General features: G+C 51.5%; 1 protein-coding gene across 5 annotated transcripts in view; it reads left to right on the forward strand.

Moving 5' to 3' along the window:
- The first annotated feature begins 1,381 nt into the window (after nucleotides 1–1,381).
- The window catches only part of EPB41L4B (erythrocyte membrane protein band 4.1 like 4B), a 112,511-nt gene continuing 86,655 nt past the window's right edge, over nucleotides 1,382–27,237 (forward strand). For all 5 annotated transcript variants that reach the window (XM_084899306.1, XM_084899308.1, XM_084899307.1 and 2 more), the window contains exon 1: nucleotides 1,382–2,268. In XM_084899306.1, coding sequence (XP_084755432.1) covers nucleotides 1,969–2,268 — 300 coding nt within the window. In that variant the 5' untranslated portion in view covers nucleotides 1,382–1,968. The remainder of the gene's footprint in view (nucleotides 2,269–27,237) is intronic.

Below are 27,237 nucleotides of genomic sequence, written 5' to 3' on the forward strand. Positions count from 1 at the left end.
GGAGGGGAGCAGAGCAGGTGTCTGAAGGCTGATTGGAGATGCGCCCTCAGAGGTAACTGTCATACATCAGACTCCTGTAGAGTCAAAGGGGTACACTCAGAAACAAGTGAGGATACTGGCTGCTGCCATTCAGGAACTCTGAGACCTCGGGCAAGGATATTACTTGTCTAAGCTCCAAGCCACACCAAAATCAAAAGGGATAAATAGAACTACCTAGAAGGGTTGGAGTGAGGATTAATGAAAATATCATCCATGAAATCACCTAAGACAGTACCTGATCCTCAATAAATATCTTTTTTTTTTTTTTTTTTTTTTTTTTTTTTAAGGAGGGGGGTTGCTTCCTGACTTCACCCCTCCCCTTTTCTCTGTCCCTTTTGCTGTGGCCACTGCCCCTGACCAGGCCTCTTAGAAACCTTCATGGCTTGTCCATCAGGCCACATGCCTCAGCCTGGCAGTAGTTAGGAGCAACAGCTTTGAAGTCCTGCACAGGAGTCCCTGTGAGCCATGGAATCTGGAGCAAGGCTTTTAAGCTCCCTAAGCTTCGATTTCCTCCTTTGTCCGGTGGGGATCAAATCGTCTATTGAACCGGGCTGTCCTGAGGATTAAGTGAGATGATGAATGGAAAGGGTTTAGCATAGTGTCAGGCACACAAAAAGGTAGTCTTTTTCATCTCAAGAGGCCTGACCTCCTTTACATTCCTCCCAGCAACACTGGACAAACCCTTCTCCCCAAAGCAGGCCTTGGACTTGTACCCCCGAGGGGCACCTCTGCTTATTCCCAGCGAGTCCTATACTGTTCTTTCTCGAGCCTCTACTTTCTCTACTTTGCTTCCCAATCATTTGTTCAGCCTTTACTAGCCTTCTGGGTTATTTTTGCAGGCCTCCCTCTGAGTCAATCCTGGACACGAGTTCCTTGAGGACTGGAGTTTCTCTGTGTAGTAAGTTGCAGAGGTACTCTCTCTCCTTGCCCAGCCTCAGTTTCCTTATCTGGAACGATCCCGTTGGACTGCAGTGGCTGAAAGGGCCCTAACAGCTCTGAGACCTTAAGAGGACCCAACTTAATCAAGTAGCAGGGATCTTGTGGATGACAGGGTCCACCCCGCTCCTCTTCCAGAGGGGAAACTGAGGGTCAGGAGGGCCTCCACTTTCATGCTCTCTCTGGCCTCGGGGCCAGGCTTCCGGTGGGCATACAGCCCAGTCTTCCTAGCCATGCACGGGGAAGACTCTCAGGCGTCTCCAGGGCTCGGGGCGCCGGAAACACGTGTGTGCTCACCTACGTGTACACACGTGAGCACACCTACAGCTGCAGGGGACCCCGGGGCCGGCAGGGGGCGGCAGAGACTCGGTTTGCGATAACCGGGCGCAGCCCCGAGGGAGGAGGGTGTGCTGCAGTCCGGGCGGGCGGCGGTGGTGGGAGCCGGAGGTGCAGCCTCCCAGGTGGGAGGCGGGGGCTGCGGGCGCAGGAGAAGGCGCCTAGGGAGCGGGCGCTCGGCGGGGCCCCCCTCCGGCCCCGGGCACGGCGCGGCGAGGGGGAGCGAGCGCGCGGGGAGCACGCAGGCGCCCTGCTCCGGCTGGCCCTTGGCCGACGCGCGGCGCGGGAGCACCCGCAGCCCGCCCCACGCCCCCCGCAGCCCCGGGCCCCCCGGCTCGGCCGTCGGGAGCGGCCCCTCGGCGGGGAGCGCAGGCCGCCAGCCGGGAGCGTCCGCGGCGACAGCGGCGACAGCGGCGGGACGGCTCCGGGGCCGCCCCAGCGCGCCCGCCCGCCCGCCCGCGGCCACTCGCAGGCGGCGCCGGCCCGGCCCGCGCGCCCCGCAGGCAGCCGGAGCGCGGCCGCGGCCTCCCCGGGAGCGAGCCCAGCGCCGCAGCCCGCGGGAGGAGGCGCCGGCCGCCGCGGGCGCTGACGGCGTCGCGGGGAGCTCCCGGGCGGCGGCGGCGCAAGGGGCGGAGGCAGGGGGCGCCCCCAGCCAGGATGCTGCGGTTCCTGCGCCGGACCTTTGGCCGCCGCTCCATGCAGCTCTACGCGCGGGGCGCGGCAGGGCGCGGGGCCGCCGGGCTGGGGGACGAGCGCGACGGGGGGCCGCGGGGGGGCCCGGCCGCCGCCGCCTCGCCGCTGCCCGCCGCGCCCGGGGGCAGCGTGTTCCCGGCCGGCGGGGGGCCCCTGCTCACGGGCGGCGCGGCCGTGCACATCTCCGCCGCCGGCGCGGCCAAGGCCACCCTCTACTGCCGCGTCTTCCTGCTGGACGGGACCGAAGTGAGCGTGGACCTGCCGGTGAGTGCCGGGACAGGGCCGGTCTGGGCGCCGGCACCCCGCGCCCCTTGGGGCAGCCCCCTCCTCCTGTGTTGTTGTTTTTTTTTTTTTTCGTCTTTGGAGCGCTCTCCTTGCACCTTTCCGAGGATCCCCTCCCCCTTCTCCTGGGAGGACTCCTTAACCCTGGTTCCCTCTGGAGCCACCCCGACCCGGCCACGGGGCCCCATTCCCGGCCCGCGCCCCCTCCTTGGTACACTGCCTGGCTGGCTTACACACCTTCTCGGGCTCCCACCTCGTCCTTTGGGGCTCAGCCCTTCCCTGCGCACCCACTTCCCCGGAGTCCCCCCAGACTCCGCCCCCCGGTGCGGGTGACAGGTGCTCCCCTCCGTTCCCCAGATCCCAGCGGGGCCTGGATTGTTGGTTAGAAAATGTCAAAGTGATGCGGTGCTGCCCTGGCGTGGCCCGCTTGCCCCCCCACCCCCTCCCTCCTACCCCCCAAAGTAGCCCCCAGGCCTTAAGAACCGGGAGGGAGGAAAAGCTCGCACACTTGCTGCCCGGCAGGTGCCAAACGTGGGAGGGAGTCAGGGGACCCTTTCTGCCCTCTCCTGATCCCCTCTCAGTGCTCCACCGGACCCCACCCTCCCCAGGAGCCCCTTGGCGCTAACTCTGGAATCCACTCTCTCGGACCTGGCCAACTTGGAGCTGGCGGAGTCCTTGCCGGGGCGCCGGGAGTCGGCCCCGGGGCGCCCACGGGGGCTGGCGCGCCAGACTTCCCCGGGTCTCCGCGCGTGGGGCGCTCCGGCCCGAGTCCCCGGCCACCCGCCCACAGGTGGTTGCACCGCCTCCCTCCCGGAGAGAGCTAGGCCGGCGCTGCCGTCCCCGCCTGGGCCGCCGGCCGGCTACCCACGCGTCTCTCTAGCCCGGGGGCCGGATCTGATCAAGTCAGATCTGCACATTAAAGGGGCGCCTGCTGTGCACCGGGGCGCTGCGGCAGATGGTGCCTTCGGGGATCTTTGGGTGTGACCGAGGACAGGGCAGTGATTGAGCTTTAGATGCATATGTCAGACCATCTCCAAGGTTTCAAGGGAGAAAAATAACATCCCCGGACTTAACAAAAACAAAACAACAACAACAACAACAACAACAACAACAAAAAACCGCATTTAGGCCCTTCCGGGTGGGAGAAAATCATTGGACCTCATTTAGAGAACTGGGAACATGTAATGGTTTTAGATGGGAAAATCAGAGCCTGCCTGGCTTGGGGTTTAGTGCCTCCCTCTGTAGGTTTAATTTTGAGACAGTTTCAGTGTATGGCAGTTTCATTTTTTTTTTTTTTTTTATGGCTCATAGTGCTTGCTCTTCAGAGGATATCATTTTGTTATGATAATACCCTTTGGTGTGTTTTTTATGCTGTTTTTTGTTTTTGTTTTTTTTACTCATGAAAAAAGGAGCTACATTCCCGGTGCTTTAGAGCTGTTGTTTAAGATAGCATTAAAATGTTGCTGCCGCCCAGGATGGAGGCTCCTTAGTTTTTATTGAGCTGGGAGAGGAGGCCTGGAGAGCCGGGAGGAGGGCAGCGGGGAGCAGGCGGCCTCCGGAGCGGGCAAGCCTGTGTGTGGCGAGGATGTGGCGCATTTTGCATCTCCGCTCTGGGAGAGAGAGGGATGCTCTCCTTGGGAACTTCCCCGGAGATGGCTGGTTTGTGAAATGCATTGCTCCTGTCAGGTTTGTGCGACAGGCTTCAGTGGCGTTTCTGGGGTGAATAATGCCAACTGCGTAAAGTGCATCCGTGTCGAATAAACCTGAGCCGGTCCGGGCAGGAATGCTGACTTACTGTACCTAGTGGAGCCCTGGAGGTGGTGGGGGTCAGGGTAGTTTGCACCCTAAAAGCTTTCTTCACTTTATAAAAGGCTGTTTGACAGATTCATTCGCAAGGGTTTCTTATGATGGCAGATGCTGCGATGCTTTAGGGTGTGATTTAGTGAGCCCCAAATTTTATTTACACACACACACACGCACACACACACACACACACACTGTCCAAAGGCAAATAAAAAGGAAATCCGGGCTCTTGTCATGTTAGGCAGCTGGAGTGCAGGGAGGATGAAGAAAAATCACCAGTGAGCATGGCTCACCGGTTTAAAGATTTATTACATATCAGAGCTGCGTCTCAGTCTCCTACGCGCAGCTTCCCGGATCAGAGTTTTCGTTCTTGTAATTCATCCTCAGAGTTGCGTGGTTAGCGCCAGGCAGCCAGCTCCCCATGAACTTGTAGCACAGGTGCTCCTTCCTCAGACCCTTCTCACCAGGCTTTTTTATGCTGTCGTGTTTTCTTGGCATCTGGCCCCATTATTCGCTTCTGCATCCCTGGATTTTTACCACTTCCTGGGCTCTGGTGTTGCGTGGCTGCCTGGCACACAGGTAGGATTTACCTTTGACCGCCATAACCTGAATTTTCTGTCTCCAGCCATTTCCATGGGCACTTGCCAAGCTAACGATGGCTCCTTTGTAATTAAAACCCTCTGGTGGTGGTAGCTTCAAGAATGTCTTTGTTAAGCACACTAAAAGTGGTTATGCATTGGCACAGGCTTTTTTTTTTTTTTTTTTAAAGCCCTGGTCTGGACACGTGTGTTCTGAAATGGCCTCGTATGCAGCACCCACCTCTGTGTGACTGTGCTAGGGCACCTCGGTGTTCAGGTCAGTCAACATTTACTGGGTGTCTCCCGTGTGCCCAGCGCCGAGCTGTGGATGGACAGGTGAATGAGAGGTGGCCTTCGGGCTCTTGGGAAACATGTCATTTTGTCCTAAGCGATGCTCGGTGATATGACAGGCTCCCCTGGAGAGGGTGCTGGGGATGGGACAGCCTGGGGGGGATTGGGAAAAGTTCCTGGAGACTTTGACACTTAAGATGATAGCATCTCCAGCCCAGCTCCCCTGTGCATTTTTAGAATACCATTTTTAGTATGTCACCCCTCCCAACAGCTTTCCACAGAGGGTTAACCTCTTGGCCAAGCCACAGCCCAGTTGTTATGTCTAATAAGGGAAGAAGCAATTGTAATTGTCTTCTCCAGAGATCCTCTCCTCAAGGAGCCCCTTGTCTGGCGGTGGGCTGCGGTCCCTAGCACGCCTGTGTGTTCTTAACCTTTGCTGTGGATAGTCGCTGGTTTCTCAGTCCTTGATATGATGCGAATTAAAGGATATATATATATTATATATATATATATATATATATATATATATATATATATATATATATATCTCCTCACCCTAGGATATTTTCCCATTGATTTTTAGACAGAGTGGAAGAGAGAGGAAAAGACAGAGAGAACTATCAATGTGAGAGAAGCACATCCATTGGTTGCCTCCTGCATGTGCCCTGACCAGGGCTGGGGCTGGGAATGGAGCCTTGCAACTGAGGTACGTGCCCTTGGCCTGAATCGAACCTGGGACCCTTTGGTCAACAGGCTAACGCTCTGTCCACTGAGCCAAATCAGCCAGGGCTCTAGGATATTTTTCTAAACATCCATATGACATGCAGTCCAACGTGGGTTAGCTTTAAAAATCAGCCTCCCAGGTGAAACCGGTTTGGCTCAGTGGATAGAGCGTTAGCCTGTGGACCAAAAGGGTCCCAGGTTCGATTCAGACCAAGGGAACGTACCTCAGTTGCAAGGCTCCATGAACTGACAGGTCCTAGGTTCAAATCCGGTCAAGGGCATGTACCTTGGTTGCGGGAATATCCCCAGTGCGGGGGGGGGGGGGAGGGGGGGGTGTGTGGTGTGTGCAGGGGGCAGCTGATAATTGTTTCTTTCTCATCGATGTTTCTAACTCTCTATCCCTCTCCCTACCCCTCTGTAAAAAATCAATAAAATATATTTTTTTTAAAATCAGCCACCCCAGGGAGTCCTGGGCTCACCCTACCAGCCAGAGTGCCGCCCAGAGCCATCCCTCTCCAGAAAACCTTGCCTTGGAAGATGCCCCTCCTTCATTAGCCCGGCCCTCAGGGGTGGTCTGGTCAGCGGGGCAGGGCTCCCTCCACGTGCCCTGGACACTCTCCTTCTATTAATGCAGCTGAGGATCCCATCCCTGTGCTTGGCAGCGGCACCCGCTGTTGACTCATATTAGCTCTCTGTTGACTAAATCCCTGGCGTCGCTTCTGCTCGTGCGGCTGTTGCTCAGCCCGTCTCCCCCCTCCCCTGCGCGCACAGTCTCCTAGCAGCTCCCCGTGGAAAGCTGTCAGGGTGCGAGGCTGGCTGGTTAGCACTCCGACTATGCCTCGGAGGGCACGGCTCTGTTGGCCGGTATTGCGTTTGGCGCCGTTGCTTCCATTGTCTCTGGAGCTGTGCGTTGACTCATCGTGGTGCAGTGCAAACACGGAGAGAGTTTCGGGGTTAGCAGAGCCATGGCAACATTGGCAGCCTCGGGCAACATAAGCTCTCTGAGCCTTGACTTTCTGGTCTTTGAAATGGGGGTGTTGGAAGGAGGATAGGGCAAGAAGGATACAAACAACCTCAGTAAGTGGCAGGGTGCTGAAGGGTTGCTGGTAGGTGGTAATCTTATGCCTCATGCCTTCTCTTTGGTCCGTGGGAAGGGTTTGAAAATGTTTCTAGTAATGAACATTAAATAGAAAAATAATAATAACTGTGCCGGGAAGCTTAACCTTTGCTTGGTTCTCCTTTTGTGGATACTGAACGTTGGATATCGTAGGAGAGATGGTTTTAAAAATTTCACTTTGGATGAGAAAAGAATGTCCCTCCCTCCCCACCTAAACAGAAAAGTGCAGGTTCTTAGGATTTTAGGACTGGAACTTCTGATTTGACGAAACTTTCATGACACGACATGAAGATCAGATGTCCCCCTGGGAGTGGAAAGGAACCCCATGTGCACATACTCCACCCATCATGTGGATGGGAAACTGAGGCCTGTGACTATAAAGTTACTCAATGAAGAGCTGGAATGAGCTACTTTGGGAAGCCCAGCTGTCCAGTGTAGGGGCAGTAGTGGTAAGGCAGTCTGATCCCAAGTCCTAATACGGGATCATGGCAGGGAGGCAGGGAGTTCCTGGCCGTTTCAACTAGGACACATTCCTCCAAACAGTGGCAAACGCCAGCACTTCTTTAACGTCAGTGTCCTCGAAGTTCATGTGGGATTTTTCCCCTCTGGTTTGCAATGCGCAGAATTTCCGATTCTGTGGTTCACAAAGCTGGACTTTTAACAAGAACCCTGGGCGATTCTGATGAAGGCGGCCCCTTCACACCCCGTGAAAAACACCGGCTCTAGAACTGAGAGAACAGAGGGCAGCCCCATTATTTGTTAGAAACTGCTGTAGGCATTGGGGAGGGGGATGGGGGTTGGCCCTCTCCGAGCTGGAGGCTGGGAGCACCACACCTTAGCTCTATGGGAGTCCATTTTGGCCATGGCAGCCTGGAAGCTGGGCTGGAGGAGGGACTCACTCACTTGGTTGCAACAGCCCAGGTGTGTGGTGCTGAGGGCCTGGCCAGGACAAGGGGCAGGGTGCCAGGGCAGTTTGCAGGCTGAGTTCATTGGGTGTATGGGGGCGGGGGAGGGCGGAGGCCTGCCGGAGTCTAGCTTGGAAGGCAAGGGTAACTTCATCTCAGGTGTGGGGAGAAATAGGGCAACCTGTAAGACACCCCAGGAAACAGGAGAAGACGCCTCCTCATGCCGCCCCCTCCCGAGGTCCTGGCTGCTGTGGGCCCCTTGCCTTGCCCAGGTGTCTGGGTGGCTTGCAGTTTCCTGTCCCTGTGAGCAAAGGTATTGGCTCAAATTGGCCCAACAGTACTTACGCCCTTCCCCCCCGCCCCCCCCCCCCCAAGGCCATGACTGGGACCATGGGGACGGAGCTTTGGATATCTATATGGGTCATGAGTTTGTGTTCAAGGGTTGGGATGGGGGGTTGGGTGGGGAGGAGAAGAGATGTGGACGGTGAACATCCTTTCCAAATGGAATATAGGTATAATATCTCACTCTGTTTCCACACCCCTGGAGAGTCCGTGTGCATATGCAGTAGGGGCAGGGGAGGGAGGGCTATGCCAGGAACATGACTCTGCACCGGTCCAGACCTGAACAAATAGTCACTTGCTAAGCACTTTCACGTGCATAATCTCATAATCTCTCCGAATTCTGTCTCTAACACACCGCTGTGGGTGAAGGACGGGTCTGTTTCGTTTTTGAAATAGCAGCAGGCGGGGGCAGTAGAACTTCCCCTTACATTCTTGCACAGGGACTTAGGAAAAAATCCACCGCGTAGCCACAGACATCCGCCCCCCACCATGTGTCCTCTCCGGGCCTGGCTCCCCGCCGGCCTGCCTCCTCCACGCTGCCTGGGCGGAGTGCTCTCTGCGAAGGCACCTGGTCCGTCCGCACTCCGGTCTCCTCCTCGGACCCTGGCCGCTGCGTGCGGGCAGGGCCAGCTGCTGACCCCTCCGTGTGTGTGTGTGTGTGTGTGTGTGTGTGTGTGTGTGTGTTTCAGATTGGCGAGCACTTTCCTCCCTCACTTTCCCTTCACACTAGAACATGTTTCAAGCAGAAGGATTAGGACATGTAGGGAAGCAGGAGATGTTAAAACATCTAAAACCTCGTCAGAGATAACCACTGTTAAAATGGTGGTGTGTATCCATCTGTACCTTCTCTTTCTGCTTTTAGATATAAATGTGCATTTCAAATGGTGGCTGTCTATGGGTTGATGAACATCCCTTCCCCCCTAACCCCCTCTACCCCCACCCCACCTTCAGCACAGTTGAATAGGTACCATATATAGACTCTGTGTCCCTTTGCCCTTTCACTCCTTTACATTCCCTAGGCACTGTGGCTCCCGAGCCACATGCGGCTCTTTGGCCCCTTGAGTGTGTCTCTTCCACAAAATACCACGTGCTGGCGCCCACATGCAGTGCGGTTGAAACTTTGTGGCCCATGCGCAGAAGTAGGTTTTTGGCCCTCCAAAGAAATGGCAGTCGTTGTACTGTTGATATTTGGCTCTGTGGACTAGTGACCCTTAGCTGGGACTGGGCATGATAGCTGTGTGCCCTGCAGCCCTGCTGGGGGACACGCAAGCCCCCCTTCCTCGGAGCCCCTCCCCACCATCACCTCTGCTTTCTGGCAGGATGACGGTCCTGTGGATGTGGCCACACAGTCACCTTGCATCTGAGGGCTTGTGTTCTCACCATAGGATGTGGGTGGTCACCACTGCCCTGTGCTCTCCTGCGGGGCTTTGAGGCAGGGGAAACAGCAGGGACAAATGCGTGGAGAAGCATGGGAGCCCGAAAACCCCCTTCCCGAGGCCCTGGCTCCTTGGGGGTAGGGGACCTCATGAGCCCTGGCTGTGACCCTGAACTTAAAGAGGCGAACGAGGGGCCTTGGGAGAACAGGAGAGTCTCTGGTACTCAGACAGGGCCAAGGCTTCTTGAACACGGAAGCTACCAAAGTGCCGGGCTAAACGTTGAAATGAATGTCTTGTTGAATTATCTCACAAACTCCCGTGGTGGTTACTATAGTTACCCTGGTTTGTAGAGAGGAGAATCGGGTTTAGCAGACAGTTAAGAAACTTCGCCCAGGTCTCGTGCTGGCTGGTAAAGGTATCCCGGCCTCAAGCTCCACAGTCTGGCCCGGGAAGATCCTCCTGCTGTCAGAGTGGGGTGGGGCCGAGCCTGCCCCTTGACACACACCCCACCCCACCCCCAACCCCCGGAAGTGGGCCGAAGGTCTCCAACCTGAGAACGTAGGTTCGCCCACAGTGCCTTCTGGTCCGATGGCCATAATTCTTCAACACCGAGGTCAGAGGTGGGCTGCTGTGTTTTTCAAATAGAACCATGTGAAAGTCATCCCAACCAGAAGCATTGGACAGATCCCCCATTTGCTGCATAGTCACTGGCTGGTTTCACTTTGTTCCCTACATCTGTGTGCTTTTGTGTACATGTATGAGCACGGTATGTGTCCTCTTATCCCCCCTTCTGACACCCTTCTCACCAGTGTGTGGTCCTCTTTTGTGCTGATTCTGATTTATTTAGATTCACCCCTGATTCTGTGTGTTTATGTGTGTGTCTGAGTGAGGCATGACTAATCTTTATCTCTGCTTGTCTCTTGGGGCTGAGAGCAAACACCTGATATCTTACTTGTTGGCAATTGTACCTCCAAGGCCAGTTGAATCTGTGTGACTTCCCTTAATTGCCACCGTGTGGGAAGGTATTATTATCCTCCTGACGCATGGTCTCACAGGTGGCCTTGGGCCACTCGGCTAGTTAGGTTCCCTGACTCATCTTCCAGTGCTCTTTCCCCCACCCAATGCCGTGCACGCCCAGCCCTTCCTGCCTGCCCCGTGTGCTCCTTGGAAACTCCCTAGGAAGGACAGAATCCTAATGATCCTGCAGACCCCAATTTCATATCATACCCCTTCCCCTCCCCATCTTTCCTGAACTCCTCCTCTGCCTTTCAGCCTCTTGGCATGTGGGCTCTGCCTGCCGTTTCTCAGCATTTTTATTTTTGCCGGTTCTTTTCCCCAAAGTCATAGCTGGCGGAGTGCCCGGCCTTTCCTTTTTGAAATTAAGAACTGGAAAGTGATATCCCAAGGGCCTGGGCTACCCGTGGGATCATCCAGAGCTTCCTTGTTTCCCAGCCCTGAGCTCGGGCCCAGGGTCCCAGGGCCCAGGGGTGGGATTGTCCGTGCTGCAGGCCTGGAGGATGAGGACGACCTGGTTCCACAGCTGTCTGCAGAGTCAGCATCTCTCAGCTCGGTGGTCTCCAGCCTACCTGGTCTGTGATCTGAATGTTGTCCGTATCCATCTTACGGTGCTCAGGCAGGCGAGATAGGCCTGACAGTGCCTCTCCTTTATCCCACCTGCTGTCTTGTTCGGCTGCACCTGTCTTGAATTATGGATCCTTTTTTAATTATTATTGATTTCAGAGAGAGAGACACTGATTAGCTGCCTCCTGCACGCCCCACACTGGGGTTGGAGCCTGCAACCCGGGTATGTGCCCTGACCGGGAATCAGACTGTGACCTCCTGGTTCCTGGGTTGATGTGAATTATGGATTTTTTAAAATGGTGGTAAAATGTAATAGAATTTACCATTTTAATGTGTATGGTTCAGCGGCATGAAGGATATTTGTATTGTTGGGCAGCTAGCACCACCGTCCATCTCCAGAACTTTTTCATCTCCCCAAACTGAAACTCTGTGCCCATTGACCTCCCTCCCTGTTCCTCTCTCGCCCCCAGGTCCTGACAACCACCATTCTACTTCCTGTGTCTGTGAACAGGTACCTCCTATAAGTGGGATCATGCAGTACTTATTCTTTTTTAAAAAATATATTTTATTGATTTTTTTCAGAGAGGAAAGAGATAGAGAACTAGAAATATTGATGAGAGAGAAACATCGACCAGCTGCCTCCTGCACATCCCTTATCGGGGGTCATGCCCTTGACCAGAATTGAACCTGGGACCTTTCAGTCCACAGACCGACGCTCTATCCACAGAGCCAAACCGGCTTCGGCCACACAGTACTTCTGCATTTACCTCTGGTCTCTTTCCCTTAGCACAATATCTTTAAGGTTCATCCGTATTATAGCACATGTCAGAATGTCATGCCTTTTTTATGACTGATTAATATCCCAGTGTATGCATATGCCACACTTTATTTATCCGTTTATCTGAGATACGGGTTTCTGTGCTGGTCCGGGCCTTCCTAACTCAGTCCTGCCTGTTCATTAGTGGCACTGCCATTGGGGACGTGGATGTCCCCAGTCCTTCCCTTCTGGCTTTGTTCTTGCCTTTCTGTCATCTCTCCCCTGGGACTGTTGTCCTTCATGCCTACCTCACTCCCAGGTTATCTGGTCTTAGTTTCCCCTCCTTACATTTTCATCTGAGTGTCTCAGTGTTGCGAGCAAGTCTTCTGCCTAGCACATTCTCTAAATGTTTTCATGATGAAATATAAATGCAAAAGAGTGTCTATGACACGAATAGTGCACAGAAAATTAATATAATGAACATTCGTGTTCCCACTACCCAGCTAAAAACAAAGACATGCTGTTAAACCTCCCCCCCTCCCCCCCTCCTCCCCTCTCCTCCCAGTCCCATTCCTTTCCCTCCCACTTCCTGAGTTTGTCTTTTATCCCTTCCTTTTCCTATTGGTTTTCCCCAAAAACACTCTATGGTTAGTTTTACATGTTTGTGAACTCTATGTAAGTGGAGTTTTCACTCAGTACCGTGTTGTGAGATTCATACAAATTGAGGGCGGTAGCTGTTGTTCTTTCCGCTCTGTAGTTATTCCATTGCAGGGATCTGTTCAAAAGTATCCTTTGTTGGTTGATATGTGGGATGTTTTCCGTTTGGGACTGTTAGGAAAATACTGCTTTGAACCTTCTGGAATTGGTCTGCTGGTGCACAGATGCGAGCACGTGTTTCTCCTGGGCGGGTGTGTACCCAGGAGCGGGATGGTGGGAGGGTGGTGGACAGGGCCTCTGAAGAGCATCTGGAATTTTCCCCAGAGGCCCAGCAGCATGTCAGAACGTCTGCTGATCCATTCTTCTCCATCCCTTGTTTTTTGGGCAACTTTTCTGTTTTATTTTTTTCAAACTGATGGGGGTTTGTGGGAACTCCTTGCAATCTTCACTTTTCCCCAGCTATTGATGGGGTTTTGTATCTCTGTGCATGCTTATGAACCATCTGTATTTCCTCCTGGAATGCCTCAGTCTTTGTTTTTTGCCTGTTTTTGTTTTTAGTGGAGTTGTATTTTTCTCTTGTGTGTAGCTCGTTCCCTCCTGGTCTCTCTGAGTTTGTCTCCCATCCCACGTTCCTCTGCTGAGGAAGTAGCCTTCATGGAATCAGAGAGGGCACTTCTCTTCAGTCTGCAGATCCATATGCTCTCAGGCCTTTCCTCTTTAAGGAGGAATTCATGTTTTGACTTCAGTTTTGCTGTGAATGACCAAAAGTCAGTTGCTGCTGGTCGCTCTTGGTGAGCAAGTGCAGGGTTTGATAATGTTGAATTCTACGTTGGTACAGGGAACTGGCCTTATTTTCCTCTTTTTATTTACGTTTATTGGGGTGGCATTGGTTAACAGGGTTATGTAGGTTTCAGGTGTGGATTTCTGTGCTACAGGGTCTGTATATTGGGCTGTGTACCCACCACCAGTCAAATTATCTTCCATCACCACAGATTAGGTTCCCTTCACGCCCCCTTTCCCTCTGGCTGCCACCATACTCTGCTAGTGTCCATGCGTTTCAGTTTTATATCTTCCATGTGAGTGCAGTCATATGGGGAACTGGTCTTGTTTTAAGCAAATGAGACAGAGAGAAAATGACAAGTTCCTCGTTTTCCAGAAACTTGAGTGGAGCTAAGTCACTCTACCTGGTGTGAAAAGTGCTATGGAGAATTTTAAATAAGCTCAAAGGGAGGCCCAAGGTGAGGGGAGTGGAGGGGGAAATGGATGACCTAGAAAATTTCAGAGAGAGCGAACAGCGGGAGAACAGCTTTCCTGGTGGCCGGACTGGCATATGCGAAAGCACTGAGGCTTGAAATAATCCCCAAGATTGCTGTTCCTCGCTCAGCGGCTTCCAGGGAGCCCTGGCTTCCCACTGGGCGTTGCTTCTCTGAGAAGGTCGGAATTGCGTCTGTAGAAAGTTTTCCGTAGGTTTGTTGGAAGAGTGTATTTTCTTCTTCTGTGTCCACCTTCTGTTTCTTCATCAGCTTCCTTACCCTGGGTTGGAATGTCTCCCTTGACCCTGGGTTCTTCCCCTGCCTTACTCTACACCAAGCCTGTCAAACTCAGAGGCTAACACGAGCCAAATAAATGAGGCAGGCATGTGGTCCGCGGACCGTGAATTTGACGTGCTTGCTCTTCACTCTCCAAGAAGCCCCCAGTGAGCCTTACCAGCAGACACTTTAGGGCAGTGGTCGGCAAACATGTGGCTCTTTGGCCCCTTGAGTGTGGCTCTTCCACAAAATATCTATGCCATTGAAATGTACAGTGCCATGGAAACTTCGTGGTCCATGCGCAGAAGTCGGCTTTCGGCTCTCCAAAGAAATGTCAGTCGTTGTACTGTTGATATCTGGCTCTGTTGACTAATGAGTTTGCCGACCACTGCTTTAAGGAACTCACATCCCATGAACACTTCAGAGAGAAGGGAGACGATGGGGGCAGACAGGAGGGCAGCTGGAACCACTGGGTGTTTCTCTCTCTCCAGGAGCCCTTGGAGTCCTGGGCATGGGCCAGAGCCTCCTTCTGGGTGGGCAGCTCTTTGCCGTCTTGCCTTGGAGCACTCGCAGCCACGCCATGCCGCCAGCTGCTGCTCACCTGTGGCAAATGAGCGGTAATGAGCGTGTAATAAGGGCACTTTCCTGCACGCCGCCCTCCAGGCTTCTGCTCTTAGTGGCCAGGTGACATTCAGCAAGCCTCTTTGCCTCTCCAAGACCCCCCTGCTTCTTCTGCAGGTGAATCATGGCCCAGGAGAAAGAAACCTTGTCGCCTGCCCTGTCCCCTGCCCGGGAAATGGGCGTGGGCTTCTCCCCCGGAAAGCCCAGGTGAAGGAAAGGCTTACGAGGGTTAGTGATTAACCCGCAGCGCATTCTGGCAGCCTTTCACCGGCTGCAGTGCTTTTATCGCTCCTGTGTGCTGGGGCCTGGGACCCAGGGCCCATGCCACCTGTTCGGCCACGGCTGTCTGTAGTGGGTGGCATCGGCACCGAGTAGATGGCAGACTCCGTAGCTGGTCAGAGTCCAGACTGGCTTGGAACTGGCCCAGTGCATGCCCACAGGCAGGCAGTGGCAGATCCCAGGGGAGCCTCGAGAGTGAGAGAGCCGGGCAAACGAAATCTAGATGTGGGCTATTTTAGTGGGAGAGCAGGCAGCCCAAGGTCAAAAGTATGTGTTCAGAATACCTCAGAATTCTACCTGGCACTCCCTTTGCTTTGAAATCCAGAAGTATGTGGCTTTGTTCTAAAAGCTGTGGTGGAGGATCCTTCTTCATTAAAGAGACTCCTGAAAAAAAAAAAAAAAAAAAGCAAAAACTACGTGCTGGCTTCTGAAAGGGAAAGAAGGACTGCAGGCATTTGATTTACTGCAACATGTCCTTCATCGTATCCACTCACTTCCCTGAATGTGCTCTTCCACGTATCTGAGCTTTCTGGATGGCTGCTGTTTATTCTGTTCACTGATAGGACCCGTTTTGTTTCAGCTGTTTCCTTTATTTATTAAAAAACGACAACAAAAAGCATTAGGGATCACCTCGTATGTGTAAGGTCTTGTGAGGAATATGACCTGATTAAAAAAAAAAAAAATTGCTTAAAAGAAGCTCCTTTGGAGTGGGGTGTGTAAGTGTTCTTAAATTGCATTGCACATCGCCTGGCCCCCTTAAAAAGGAGAGTGAACAACGTTAGCCATAATGCCAGGCAGGATGACTTGGGGACCATCAACACTGGACAGATGAAGTTGTGTGGGGGCTCCTTGGAGGTGGCTGTGGATTGGGGGTGACTGTTGGGTTGGTTTTGACCTTCAGTGGTGGAGGACTGCCAGTCTGGGTGGAGGAACGGAGTGACCAGCCTCAGTGAGGGCAAGGGGGGAGGGGTGCTTGGAAAATGGGTTACAGCCCATGAGATGCTGGAGCAGGGGAGATGGACGGGAACGGAAGCGAAGACGGCTTGGAGTTTGGCTCTGTGGATGGTCAGACTAAGAGGCTCTTAGTTGCTTTGTGGGTCTAAACTAGGGTGGTGCTGGGCATGGACGGGAAGGGCAGATACAGCGGAGTTTGAAGACTTGGAATCCAGTGGATTTAGGGATGGGATTTAGGAATGGGGGGTGGAGGGGATTGATGGAGAAGCCAAGCTATGACCCCTATGTTTTGTGCCTGGCAGGGTGGTGAGATTGACAACCTAGAGGCGGAGCAGCAATAGGGAGGCCCAACTGGTACCATAGTCGCTTGGCCCTTGATTCTGTAAATTCTGCAAATGTAAGATGTTTTTGACACTTTCTTCCTTCTTTAAGCAGTTTGGTTGTTTCTTTAATTTTATTTACTTATTGATTGGTTTGAAAGAGAGAGGAAGGGAGGGAGAGGAAGAGAAAGAGAGAGAAGCATTGATTTGTTGTCCCACCTATCTGTGGATCCATCGGTTGGTTCTTGTATGTGCCCTGACCAGGGGGTCAAACCTGCAACTTGGCATCCCGGGACAACGCTCCGACCAAAGGAGCTGCCCGGTCAGGACAGCATTTTCTTCCTTTAGCACGCTAAGCGCCCAGCCTCTTTTGTCTTCCGGACGGAAGGTATAGTGTCCGTCACAGGTGACTGACATGGGGCTTAACGTGTTAAGAGGTCCTCCAAATGGTATAAGCTGTAAGGGGCCACACATCCTGGATTCCCTCCTGGCTGTGTTTCAGACAGGGCCAGTGTGAGGCTCCCGCAGGTCAGACTGCTGGAGAGCAGGCTGGGAAGGGTTTGACTGCAAGTCGTGTCTGGCAGGGCCCGCTGGGAAGCTGACAGAGTGACAGCAGCTGGTGTCTGTAGATCTGTAGAAGCCAGGCCCCGGGTGGTCGCTGTGTGGGCTCTCTCAGCTCCCACAGAGCGTGGGTGCTGGTGTTCCTGTTGCTATTTACAGACGGGAAAAGGGAGGCAGTCTGTACGATGGGCCACTCTGCTCTGTGGCCTTCCACACCTGGGTGGGGTTGACACTTTCAAGGCAGTAATGAGCAGATGATGAAGAGGCGCGGGCATTTATCAAGGGCCTGCTGTATACACAGAACCAAGCCAGGGCCGGGCGGATACGAGACTGAGTCAAAGTGCACCTTTTTCCTTAAGCAGCTAGCAGTTTAGCAAGAAGGTATGTCTTTTGCGTTTGCAGAGAACACCACAGCTTTTCGGTGTTTTTACCCAGTTTTCTTGCTTAAGGTAGAAGAGCCAGGGCAGAAGACAAAAAGAAAGGTGGTTTGGCCCTAGCCGGTTTGGCTCAGTGGATAGAGCATCGACCTGTGGACTGAAAGGTCCTGGGTTCGATTCTGGCCAATGGTATATACCTACGTTGCAGGCTCTATTCCTGGCCTTGGTTGGGGCCCCTGCGGGAGGCAACCAATCAATGTGTCTCTCTCACATCGATTTTTCTCTCTCTGTGTCTCTTCCCCTCCCTTCCACTCTCTCTAAACATCAATGGGAAAATACCCTCAGGTGAGGATTAACGGGAAGAAAAGGTGGTCTGCCTGGGCACTCAGACCATAGTCAGCTCATCAGCCGGAGTTTGGGGATGGTCGTTACTGCCCATTTTAGATGCAGAAACTAGTATCTGGAACGCAGGGCCCAGGGAAGAAAGCAGGACTTGAGTAATTCCTTGAAAACCCTGGCTCCGAATCCCAGTGGGGTCATTTTTATCTCCAGTGTAGATCTTAGAACTACAGCTGTCTGCATACGATGGCATGAGAAAGAGGATGAAGACATGCCTATACAGTTTGGCCCAGACCGATTTTATTTATTAATTTTAAAATATATATTGCTAATCGATTCCAGAGAGGAAGGGAGAGGGAGAGAGAAACAGAAGCATCAATGATGAGAGAGAGTCATTGATTGGCTGCCTCCTACATGTCCTCTACTGGGGATCGAGCCCACAACCTGGGTATGTGCCCTGACCGGAATCAAACCGTGACCTAGGTTTGTAGGTCCATGTTCAATGACGGAGCTACACCAGCTGGGCCCAAACCGAATTTTAAAACTCATCTTTTTGTATTCACACGGATGATGTTGAGTGAGACAAACCTTACACCAGAGAAAGTGCCTGTGAATGATTCCATTGACGTACAGTTCCAGAACTGGCAAAACTAACCTGAGGAAAAGTCAGATGAGAAAAACTGCTGCTTCTGGGGATTGGGGAGGGCCGGGGACTGGCGTGGCATTGGCATTGGGGCCTGTAAGGGGAGGCGGGACTGTGCTGAATGGCATGAGGTGTGGGCTGCACAGACATAGTCCTCTGTGACAACGGAGCAGCTCAGGTCTGTGCCTCTCGATGGAAGTAAATGTGCCGCCATCCCCAGAAAAGACGCGTGAAAAACGGAATGGAGGGCCAGGGGAGGAATGAACAGAGGAAAAGAGGATACAGGGTTTTGGTAATTGTGAGAGCTGAGTGGCAGGTGTTTACTATTCTCTTTGCTTTGGAGTTGTTTGGAATTGTCCATAATAAAAATATTTTTGAAGAAGGAGCACACCAGGTGATCTTGGCTAACTCTGCCAGGAACCCGGCCTGTTTGCTGTCCTGGGAGAAGGCTGACTCTGGGCATTGGGATGGTCCCAGCACTTTCTGCTGTTTGGTGGCCGTGGATTTTGAACTTTGGCTTCCTCATACTGGCACTGCCACCACCCCTGTCCTTTGTCCCCTGCCCTTTGCTGTCCCTATGATCCAGAAGTAGGCCCTCCCCTTCTGTGGGACTTTGACCACCCACTCCACCCATGACTGGCCTTCTTATCTCTTAATCCTCGCGGCCTCTGTGATTCCAAGTCCTTCTTTGCTCAGAGATACAGAGTCTGTGAATGGGAGGGACTCTATCCCCCTGTCCCCACACAGCTATAAAAGACGACGTGCCGTGTGCATCCATTTATATGAGCTTCCAAACAGGCAAAGCTCACCTGAGGTACCGGTGTGAAGGGAGGAAAGGGTAGGAATTGGGAAGAGGCAGCACAGAGGCCTCCAGGAGGCGGGCAGTGTTCTATTTCTGACCTGGGTGGTGGTTGCACAGATATGTTAACTTCTGGTAATTCCTTGGGGTGAACACACGTATGACGTGTGCACTTTTATCTACGGATGTCACATTTTAATTAAAAAGTGTGGCTCAGCTGACACCGGTTTGGCTTAGTGGATAGAGTGTCAGCCTGCGGACTCAAGGGTCCCATGTTCGATTCCAGTCAAGGGCACGTACCTTGGTTGCGAGCACATCCCCGGTGGGGGTGTGCAGGAGGCAGCTGATCGATGTTTCTCTCATTGATGTTTCTAACTCTATCTCTCTCCCTTCCTCTCTGTAAAATGTCAAATATATATATATATATATATATATATATATATATATATATATATATATATAATTTTTTTTTTTTTAAGTGTGGCTCAGTTGGTTAGGCGTCATCCATGCATTAAAAGGTTCAATTCCTGGTCAGGGCACATGCCCAGGTTGTGGGCTTGATCCCCACTATTGGGCAAGTAGGGGGCAGCCCATCGATGTTTCTTTCTCTCCCTCTCCTTTCCTCTCTCTCTATAAAATTAATAAAATAAAATACTTAAAATTTTGTTAAAAGTTATAAGAAACAGTAAATTTAAAAAAAGTAAACTAGAGGTCTGTAAAAGGCTTTTAAAAACAGCCACATTTCACATTTAAAAATTCAAATTTGTAGACTTTTTTTATAAAACAAAATGGAAGATGTGATCGCACAGCCTGCATCCCCATGGAACAGCAGGTGGCTGGATCAGTGTGGGGACTGTCCCCCGTCCTCAGGACCCCCTCCACTCATGGTTGTTTCTATCTGTGCACCTTCCAGCATGAATTCCTCAAAGTGCCTGGCAATGTGGGTGACACCTTGTAACCCCCATACAGATTTTCCTCTGACTGGCATTCTGTAGGTCTTTTAGAAGGTATCCGGGCTGGGGAACTCAATGCCTGGCTGGTGACGGTCTTGTAGAAATACCTTTTGACATGGATTTGAAGTCCTGGGGCACCTGGTCTTGTGTGAGAGACCATTGAACTGGGAGAAATGGGAGGGGGGTGGTTAGTTTATGATCCATCCATAACAGTTGGAGGTGAGGAGAAGTTACTCTGGTTGTACCTCTGTGTTCAGTTCCTTAAGGAATTTCCTATGGGTGCATTCTGTTTTGAAGAAAGTTTCCATAACACAACAGAAACTATGCAGGCCAGACGGGAATGGCAAGAAATATTCAAAGTGATGAATAGCAACCAAGATTACTCTACCCAGCAAAGCTATCACTCAGAATTGAAGGCCAGATAAAGAGCTTCACAAAAACAAAAAACAAAAAAACAAAACAAAAACTAAAGGAGTTCATCACCGCCAAACCAGAATTATATGAAATGCTGAAAAATATTCTTTAAGAATAGGAAGAAGATAAAGATAAAAATTATGAACAACAAATATGTAACTATCAACAAGTGAATCTAAAAACCAAGAGAATTAAAAAATCTGATGAACAGCCGAAACCGGTTTGGCTCAATGGATAGAGCGTCGGCTTGGGAACTGAAGGGACCTGGGTTCGATTCCAGTCAAAGGCATGTACCTTGGTTGCGGGCATATCCCCGGTAGGGGATGTGCAAGAGGCAGCTGATCGATGACTTTCTCATCGATGTTTCTAACTCTCTATCTCTCTCCCTTCCTCTCTGTACAAAATCAATAAAATATATATTTAAATAAATAAATAAATAAATAATCTGATGAACAGTATTAACTGGTGAATATAATAGAATCAGAGGTATAGAAAGGGAGTGGACTGATGATTCTCAGGGGAAAAGGGGAGTGGGGGGTGCGGGAAGAGACTGAACAAAAACTGTGCACCTATGGATGAGGATAGTGGGGGGTGGGGAAAGGGCAGAGGGTGGGGTAGGAACCTGGTGGAGGGGAGCAATGGAGGGGAAAAAAGAGGAACAATTGTAAGAATCTGAACAATAAAGATTTATTTTATTTATTTTTTTTAAAAAGAAAGTTTCCATAACAATACTAGTTAGTGCTTGGTATTCAGCTGTCGCCTTTAAAAATGCACAGATGATCGGAAACATTTTTCCTTAGTTAATGAGTGAGGAAAGGCTAACGTTGTTGGGTGGCGAACAGTCAACATTCTTCTCTCGACAGCTCACACCAGCTCACACCACATGACAGGGGAATTACCCGGATAATGTCATCTTTACAGATCCACACCTGCAGAGGGGCTGGGAGCACCACACCCTCCTTCTCTCCATCTGAACGTGTCCTTCTCTGCCCCCTTGAAGGAGACTTTTTAAAAAGACTGGTTCACCAGAGAAAAAAAGAGAGGGAAAATCTAAGGCCGGCCATAAAAAGACAGCTTTGTTTGCATACCCCTCCTCCGATGAATGGGTGGTGGTTCCTCAGCTACAGCTTTATGACCTTCACTGCCACGCTCACCAGAGACAAGGTTAAAAGTTTTATGTGCTTTTCCACTCATTAACCTTTTTGAAAACCTTATATGCACACAGAGCCAAGTAAAATAGCCCCAGACTTCTGTGCCTTAGCAGTTGGTGTGAAAGTACTAAAATTCAGGCATATTTGCTGGCTGGGGTCAGTGCCCATACTTAAGGAAGACCTGCCATGGGTGGGGCCCCGGGAACGCGGGCTCCGAGACTGTGCTGTGGCCCAAGCAGCACCTGGGCTGTTGGAGCCAGGTCTCCCCATCAGTGCGGTCCTGGGAGGAGCACCGCTCAGAGTCCACCAGCTGCCTGCTGCCCAGCCGAGGCTCTGGAGCTCCAGGAATGTGGTAGGAAGTTCCTGGAGCTCGGGGTCAGAGGTCCCGGCTCAGCCCTGGCTCTGGCCTCCCGCTGTGAACATGCTGGATGTTTTCATCTCAGCCTCACCGCCGCTCGCTGGAATGGGCGCTGTGTTATCTCCACGTTGCAGGCAGGAAACGGGCTTAGTTGGGATCTCGTTGTTGGTGAGTGGCGGAGCCCAGATTCGCTCGCACCTGGTTCTGACTGGAAACCGTGGTCTTGCCTGTGCTAGTCAACTCGGGCTTCCACGACAAAAGGCCGCAGCCCGGGTGGCTTAACCAATGGGCATCCTCACAGTTCGGGAGGCTGAAGTCCAAGATCAAGGTGCTGGCAGGGTTAGTTTCCTCGGAGGCCTCTCATTGGCTTGTAGATGGCGGCCCGCTCCCTGTGCCTGATCATGGTCTCTTCCCTGTGTGTGAGCAACCTGATGTGACACCTCTCTCTCTCTCTCTCTCTCTCTCTCTCTCTCTCTCTCTCTCTCTCTCTCTCTCTTCTCTCTCTCTCTTTTAAATTGATTTTTATAAAGAGAGAGGAAGGGAGGGAGAGGGAAAGGAGAGAGAGAGAGCGAGAGAGCGCAAAACATCTATGGGCCGCCTCCTGCACGCCCCCTACTGGGGATTAAGCCCACAACCCGGCACATGCCCTGAATGGGAAACAAACCAGCAGCCTGAGCCACACCAGCCAGGGTGACCTTTCTCTTTATCAGACACAGTCAGATAGGAGGAGGGCCCTCCCTAATTAACTCATTTAACTTAATTACCTCTTCAAAGGCTCTGTCTCCAAACACAGCCACATTCTGAGGCACTGGAGCTCGGGGTTCCTAACTTTTTTTTTTTTTTTTTGGGGGGGGGGGGTGGGACACACTTCAGCCCACAGCACTCCCCTGTCCCTTAGCCCCCTTAAAGCTCATCTCCTTCTGGGAATGGGCACGCTACCGAGAATGAGGCCACCTCCGTCGCCAGGCGTTTTCTGTGGGAGAAGCCTGGGCCAAGCCCTGTGCAATCGATCATTTCATTTCACCCTCAGACATTCCTGCCAGGTCAGAAATGTCCTGACACCCAGCTCCACCTGAGCTGAGTAACGGAGGCGGGGCTCGGACCCCCCGGAGCGCATGCCTTCAGCCACTGCCTCACGGGGTGTGCTGGGGCGTCCGGACAGCTTTCAGAGCTGGCAGGGACTCCATCGAGCACAGGGTCCCAGTCCTTCTGTTATCCTGCCGAGCAAAAGGAGGAGTGATTCCTTCATGTCACCCAATCCCAAGTCCACGTTCTGCTTTCCCCAGTCATCCCAACAGCCTTTCCAGTTCGGAAGGCTTCCTGCGTGCCAGGTGGTCTTGACCTGCCTGACTTTGCAGATTCCGTCACGTACCCGTGTTGCAGGATGGGTGGGAGCAGGCGTCCACTCGGAGTTAGTTCTCTCTCTTCGGGTCTGTTGGCCGGGCATTCTGGGGATTTGTTGCATGTTTACTGATGTGGAGTTATCTGCTTTCAAAACTGCACAGAGAGGGAATCTGGCTGAAAAAATCTGGCAATTTATTTTCAGGCTGCCCTTCTCCCAGCAGCTCGTTTCCAACTCAACCTCTGGCACCAAGACATCCATCACTTTAATTGCATGGGACTGTTTAGTCAGGCACAAAAATTTGTTTCGTTTTTTTCTTTCTCCCAGTTTGGGTGGGTGTCCCCCTCCCCCCACCTCCCACCCCCTCCCCCCACCCCCGCCCGGCCCACCATTTAAGAAAGCCAGAAATACTTCCGCACATCAAAGCACTTTGTATAGTCAAATAGTTTTTAAACACAGATTGTGGTGGGGGCTTTTTGGTGTTGCCTATTTGGTTCCTGGTCTCTCAGAAGTGGGAATACTATGCCAGGCTTGCTTTCACAGGTAACATCCGTATTCTGTAGTCATGTGAAGACAATCCTAAGAAAGAAAACAGGGTTGCTCTCGGAGTCAGAAGGCTGGTGCTCTGTTCCTGGCTTGGAGTGGCTTCCTGGGTGTGACCTGTCCCTGGCCTTGTTTTACCCATCTGTAAAATGGAGTGTTTTAAAGAAACTTCCAGACACAGACAACTTGTCATGTAACCTGTTAATACTTAAGTGGGTGTCTTTTATGTGTGTGTGTGTATGTGTGTGTGTGTGTGAGAGAGAGAGAGAGAGAGAGAGAGAGAAAATGCCATTATCATACTTATCATACAATGACATATCCTTAATGTCACCTAATACCAAACCCATGTTCCGTTTTCCACAGTCATCTATAAGCCTTTTCACGATTGGCTTGCTTGAATCAGGAGCCAACTGCCGGCCACACATTACTTGTGGTAAATAATGCCTCGTAAGTCTCCTTTAATCCATAATGGTGTCCTCCCCTCTTCTCAGTGCAATTTATGGAGTTCTTGCTGTGTGGTTGGTGAATGCAGAGTATTCCAGCCCTCGATTTTAATGTCTTTCTCCTAAAGAAATAGTGAGTGACCTTTGAAGAATAGTGTTTTGTTTATCCTTTTGGTTGTTTTGGAGAATTCATATGCTTATTACCCTACTTTCTGATCTCAAGCAGGTGATCCTGAAATTAGTATCACAGTGAGGGGATTTCCTAAGAATCGTTATTTAAAGTTACAAAGAACTTTTCACGTACACACACATATGCCATGCACACATGCTGTGTCTGGGTATATGGATGGCTTTCCTTCTGGTTATCTAGTGTTGCACAGCACATTTCCCTGATGCTTAGTGGCTTAAAATAACAACCATTTTTCATAGCTCCTGGGTTCTGTTGGTCAAGAATTTGGGTGGGGCTCCGCTGGGAGATTCCTCCGCTCCCCATGGCATTGATCAAGGTCACCCAGGAGTGTCCAGTTGGAGGATGGGCTGGTGTGGAGGGCCAAGCATGGCTGCTCCACATGTCATGCGCCTGGCAGTGAAGACCGGAAGGCTGGGCTCTTGGTTAGAACATCTGCTCCTGGATGGCCTCTTCAGCATGGCATTCCCAGGGGAGTTAGACTTTATACTTGCTGCCAGGCTCTCCCCACAGAGCAAGCATCCCAGGAGAACCGTCACCTCTCCTCGGAAATCACAATACATCGCTAACCCTGTATTGTATTTGGCTGAAGCAGTGCCATTCTCTTCCAGATCCAAGGGAGAAGTGCAGAGACCTTGCAGCCATGTCTGTAAGCATCACAATGTAAAAGAAATAACACTAAAACTAACACCTTAAGTCCGGGGTCGGCAAACTGCGGCTCGCGAGCCACCTGTGGCTCTTTGGCCTCTTGAGTGTGGCTCTTCCACAAAATACCACGTGCAGGCATGCACGTACAGAGCAATTGAAACTTTGTGGCCCATGCGCCGAAGTCGGTTTTCAGCTCTCCAAAGAAACTTCAGTCGTTTACTGTTGACATTTGGCTCTGTTGACTAATGAGTTTGCCGACCACTGAGTTACACGGTTCACTTTGCCTAATAATGAGGCCGACAGGGAGGGGCTCCCAGCCTAGAACTTTAAGAGGAATTTGTCCAACGGACTTTTGTGTTGGGGATTGTCAGTCTGTTAATGTCCCAGTCGGTAGGGGGAGTGTATTAAAATGTGCCTCATACCCTGTTTCCCCGAAAATAAGACAGTGTCTTATATTAATTTTTGCTCCCAAAGATGCGCTACTTCTTATTTTCAGGGGATGTCTTATTTTTCCATGAAGAAGAATACGGTACACATTTATTGTTAAATGAAAATAAAGGAAATTTATTACCTGTATATGGTACGGTAGTACGGTAGTTGTCAACACAAACCAGACAAACTGTGAATCCTACAGTATCAAGAATTTACTCATTTATTCAATGACAATCATGTCATCATCTTCTGGAACATCATCATAACAATCTAATTCCTGAATTTCCTGGTGAATTTCTTGTGACTCCATTTCTTTCAGAATCAGTGGACCAAATCTCACATGTTTAGCCTGGGTGTGGGGGGGAGGCTTATTTTCAGGGGGATGCCTTATATTTCACTCAGAAGGAAACCTGTAAGTAGGTCTTATTTTCGGAGGATGTCTTATTTTCGGGGAAACACGGTAGCAGTGTCACCGGAAGACTGAAGAGTATTCAGCATGTACTGTTTTGATGTTTCACATTGAAGGTGGGAGGCATGACATTGGAAGTGTTGGGTGAAACCAGTTTTCAGGGCAGCCAGGATCGAGTAGGTTAGGTGTCTGGACTTCTTTCAGCATCTTGGGGTATACACACATGAGAAACTGTCCCTTAAGCTAACCGTTGAATCCCTTGGGTTAGACATACATGGAAGGAGCTAGACGGAAAGAGAAATGGAGGTCCTAGGAGATGATAGGTATTCCACGTTGATTGAAAGAAGGGTCGCAGGATCGTGGCCAGTGGGGTCATTTAATTCTCACAGCAGCCCTGGGAGGGAGGTGCTGTTCAAGGAACAAATGAGAGCTTTGAATCTCTGCTAAGATGTATCTAGAGCTTGGTCCCGAGATGGTGTATCGTGCTGGAACTGAGGCTGATCGATAATCAATCAATAATGCAACATATTGCATTGTAAAGTGATCTCTCCATTAGTTGAAGGCAGGGTGGCTTTGTTCCGTGGTGCAGTGGTTAAACCTAAAAGGTGTCTGCCTGGACCTCTTACGCACAGTGAGAGCCCCTCGCCCTCGGTGGACAGAGACCTCTGGGGGATCTGACCACCAGGTGCCCCCTTCTGCCTCACACACCCCGGGGACAGTCCCTTTCTCCTAAGAGGGTTCCTGCTTCCTTGTTGATCAGAATTAAGGACAGTTGTTTTTGTTGCTTCCTCTGTTTGCCAAGCGATTGTTAGCCAGGGGAGTCAGGAAATTAATAACATGTGCTCTGTTTTACCAGAATTGAATTTCCAGGAGCCGCCCAGACTGTTGATGTTCCCCTCGCTACAGGGCCTTGGCTTCTGTGTTCGTTTGTGAGCAAATACTTAACTTTCCATTCTGCCGCAACTCCCCTGCCCTCCAAACAAGATGGAGATTGCCCCCCCCCCTCGGCCGCCCCCTCCCTCTCCCCCTCCCCCGTGAGCTCGGTTTCTGTTGGACCACCTGGCCCTTTATCCCATCCGTAGTTCAGACCGGGCATAAAGTAGGCGCTCAGGAGATGCGTGTCGGATTGGGCTTAGGACACTTTTCTTGTCCGCAGGACATGTTGCGTGTGCTTGGAGCCAAAGAGGCAGATGAGTTGACTAGAGAGAAGCGGAGGGATGAGGTAGAAAGGTCTCTGACCTAAGACTCAGGAGAGCTGGGTCCTGATTCCAGGTCTGCCACTTACAAGCAATAGGAACTTGGTCACATAGGTTTTCTGAAGCGAAATCTGTCTCCTTCTCTGGAAAATGGGGTCACAGGCCCTGGATAAACATGGAAGCACGCTGCAACAGGCAGGCAGGGTGTACAAGCTGTGGCCTGGCATCCAGCAGATGATGGGCACTTCTGTAGGCTCTTGGCATCAAGGCATTCCGGTTTTGAGTCACCAAGTCTTGCTGATGGCTGAGATGGGACAACAGCA

The sequence above is a fragment of the Pipistrellus hanaki genome, assembly GCF_964339955.1.
Source record: "Pipistrellus hanaki genome assembly, chromosome: 11".
NCBI classification, from domain to species: domain Eukaryota; kingdom Metazoa; phylum Chordata; class Mammalia; order Chiroptera; family Vespertilionidae; genus Pipistrellus; species Pipistrellus hanaki.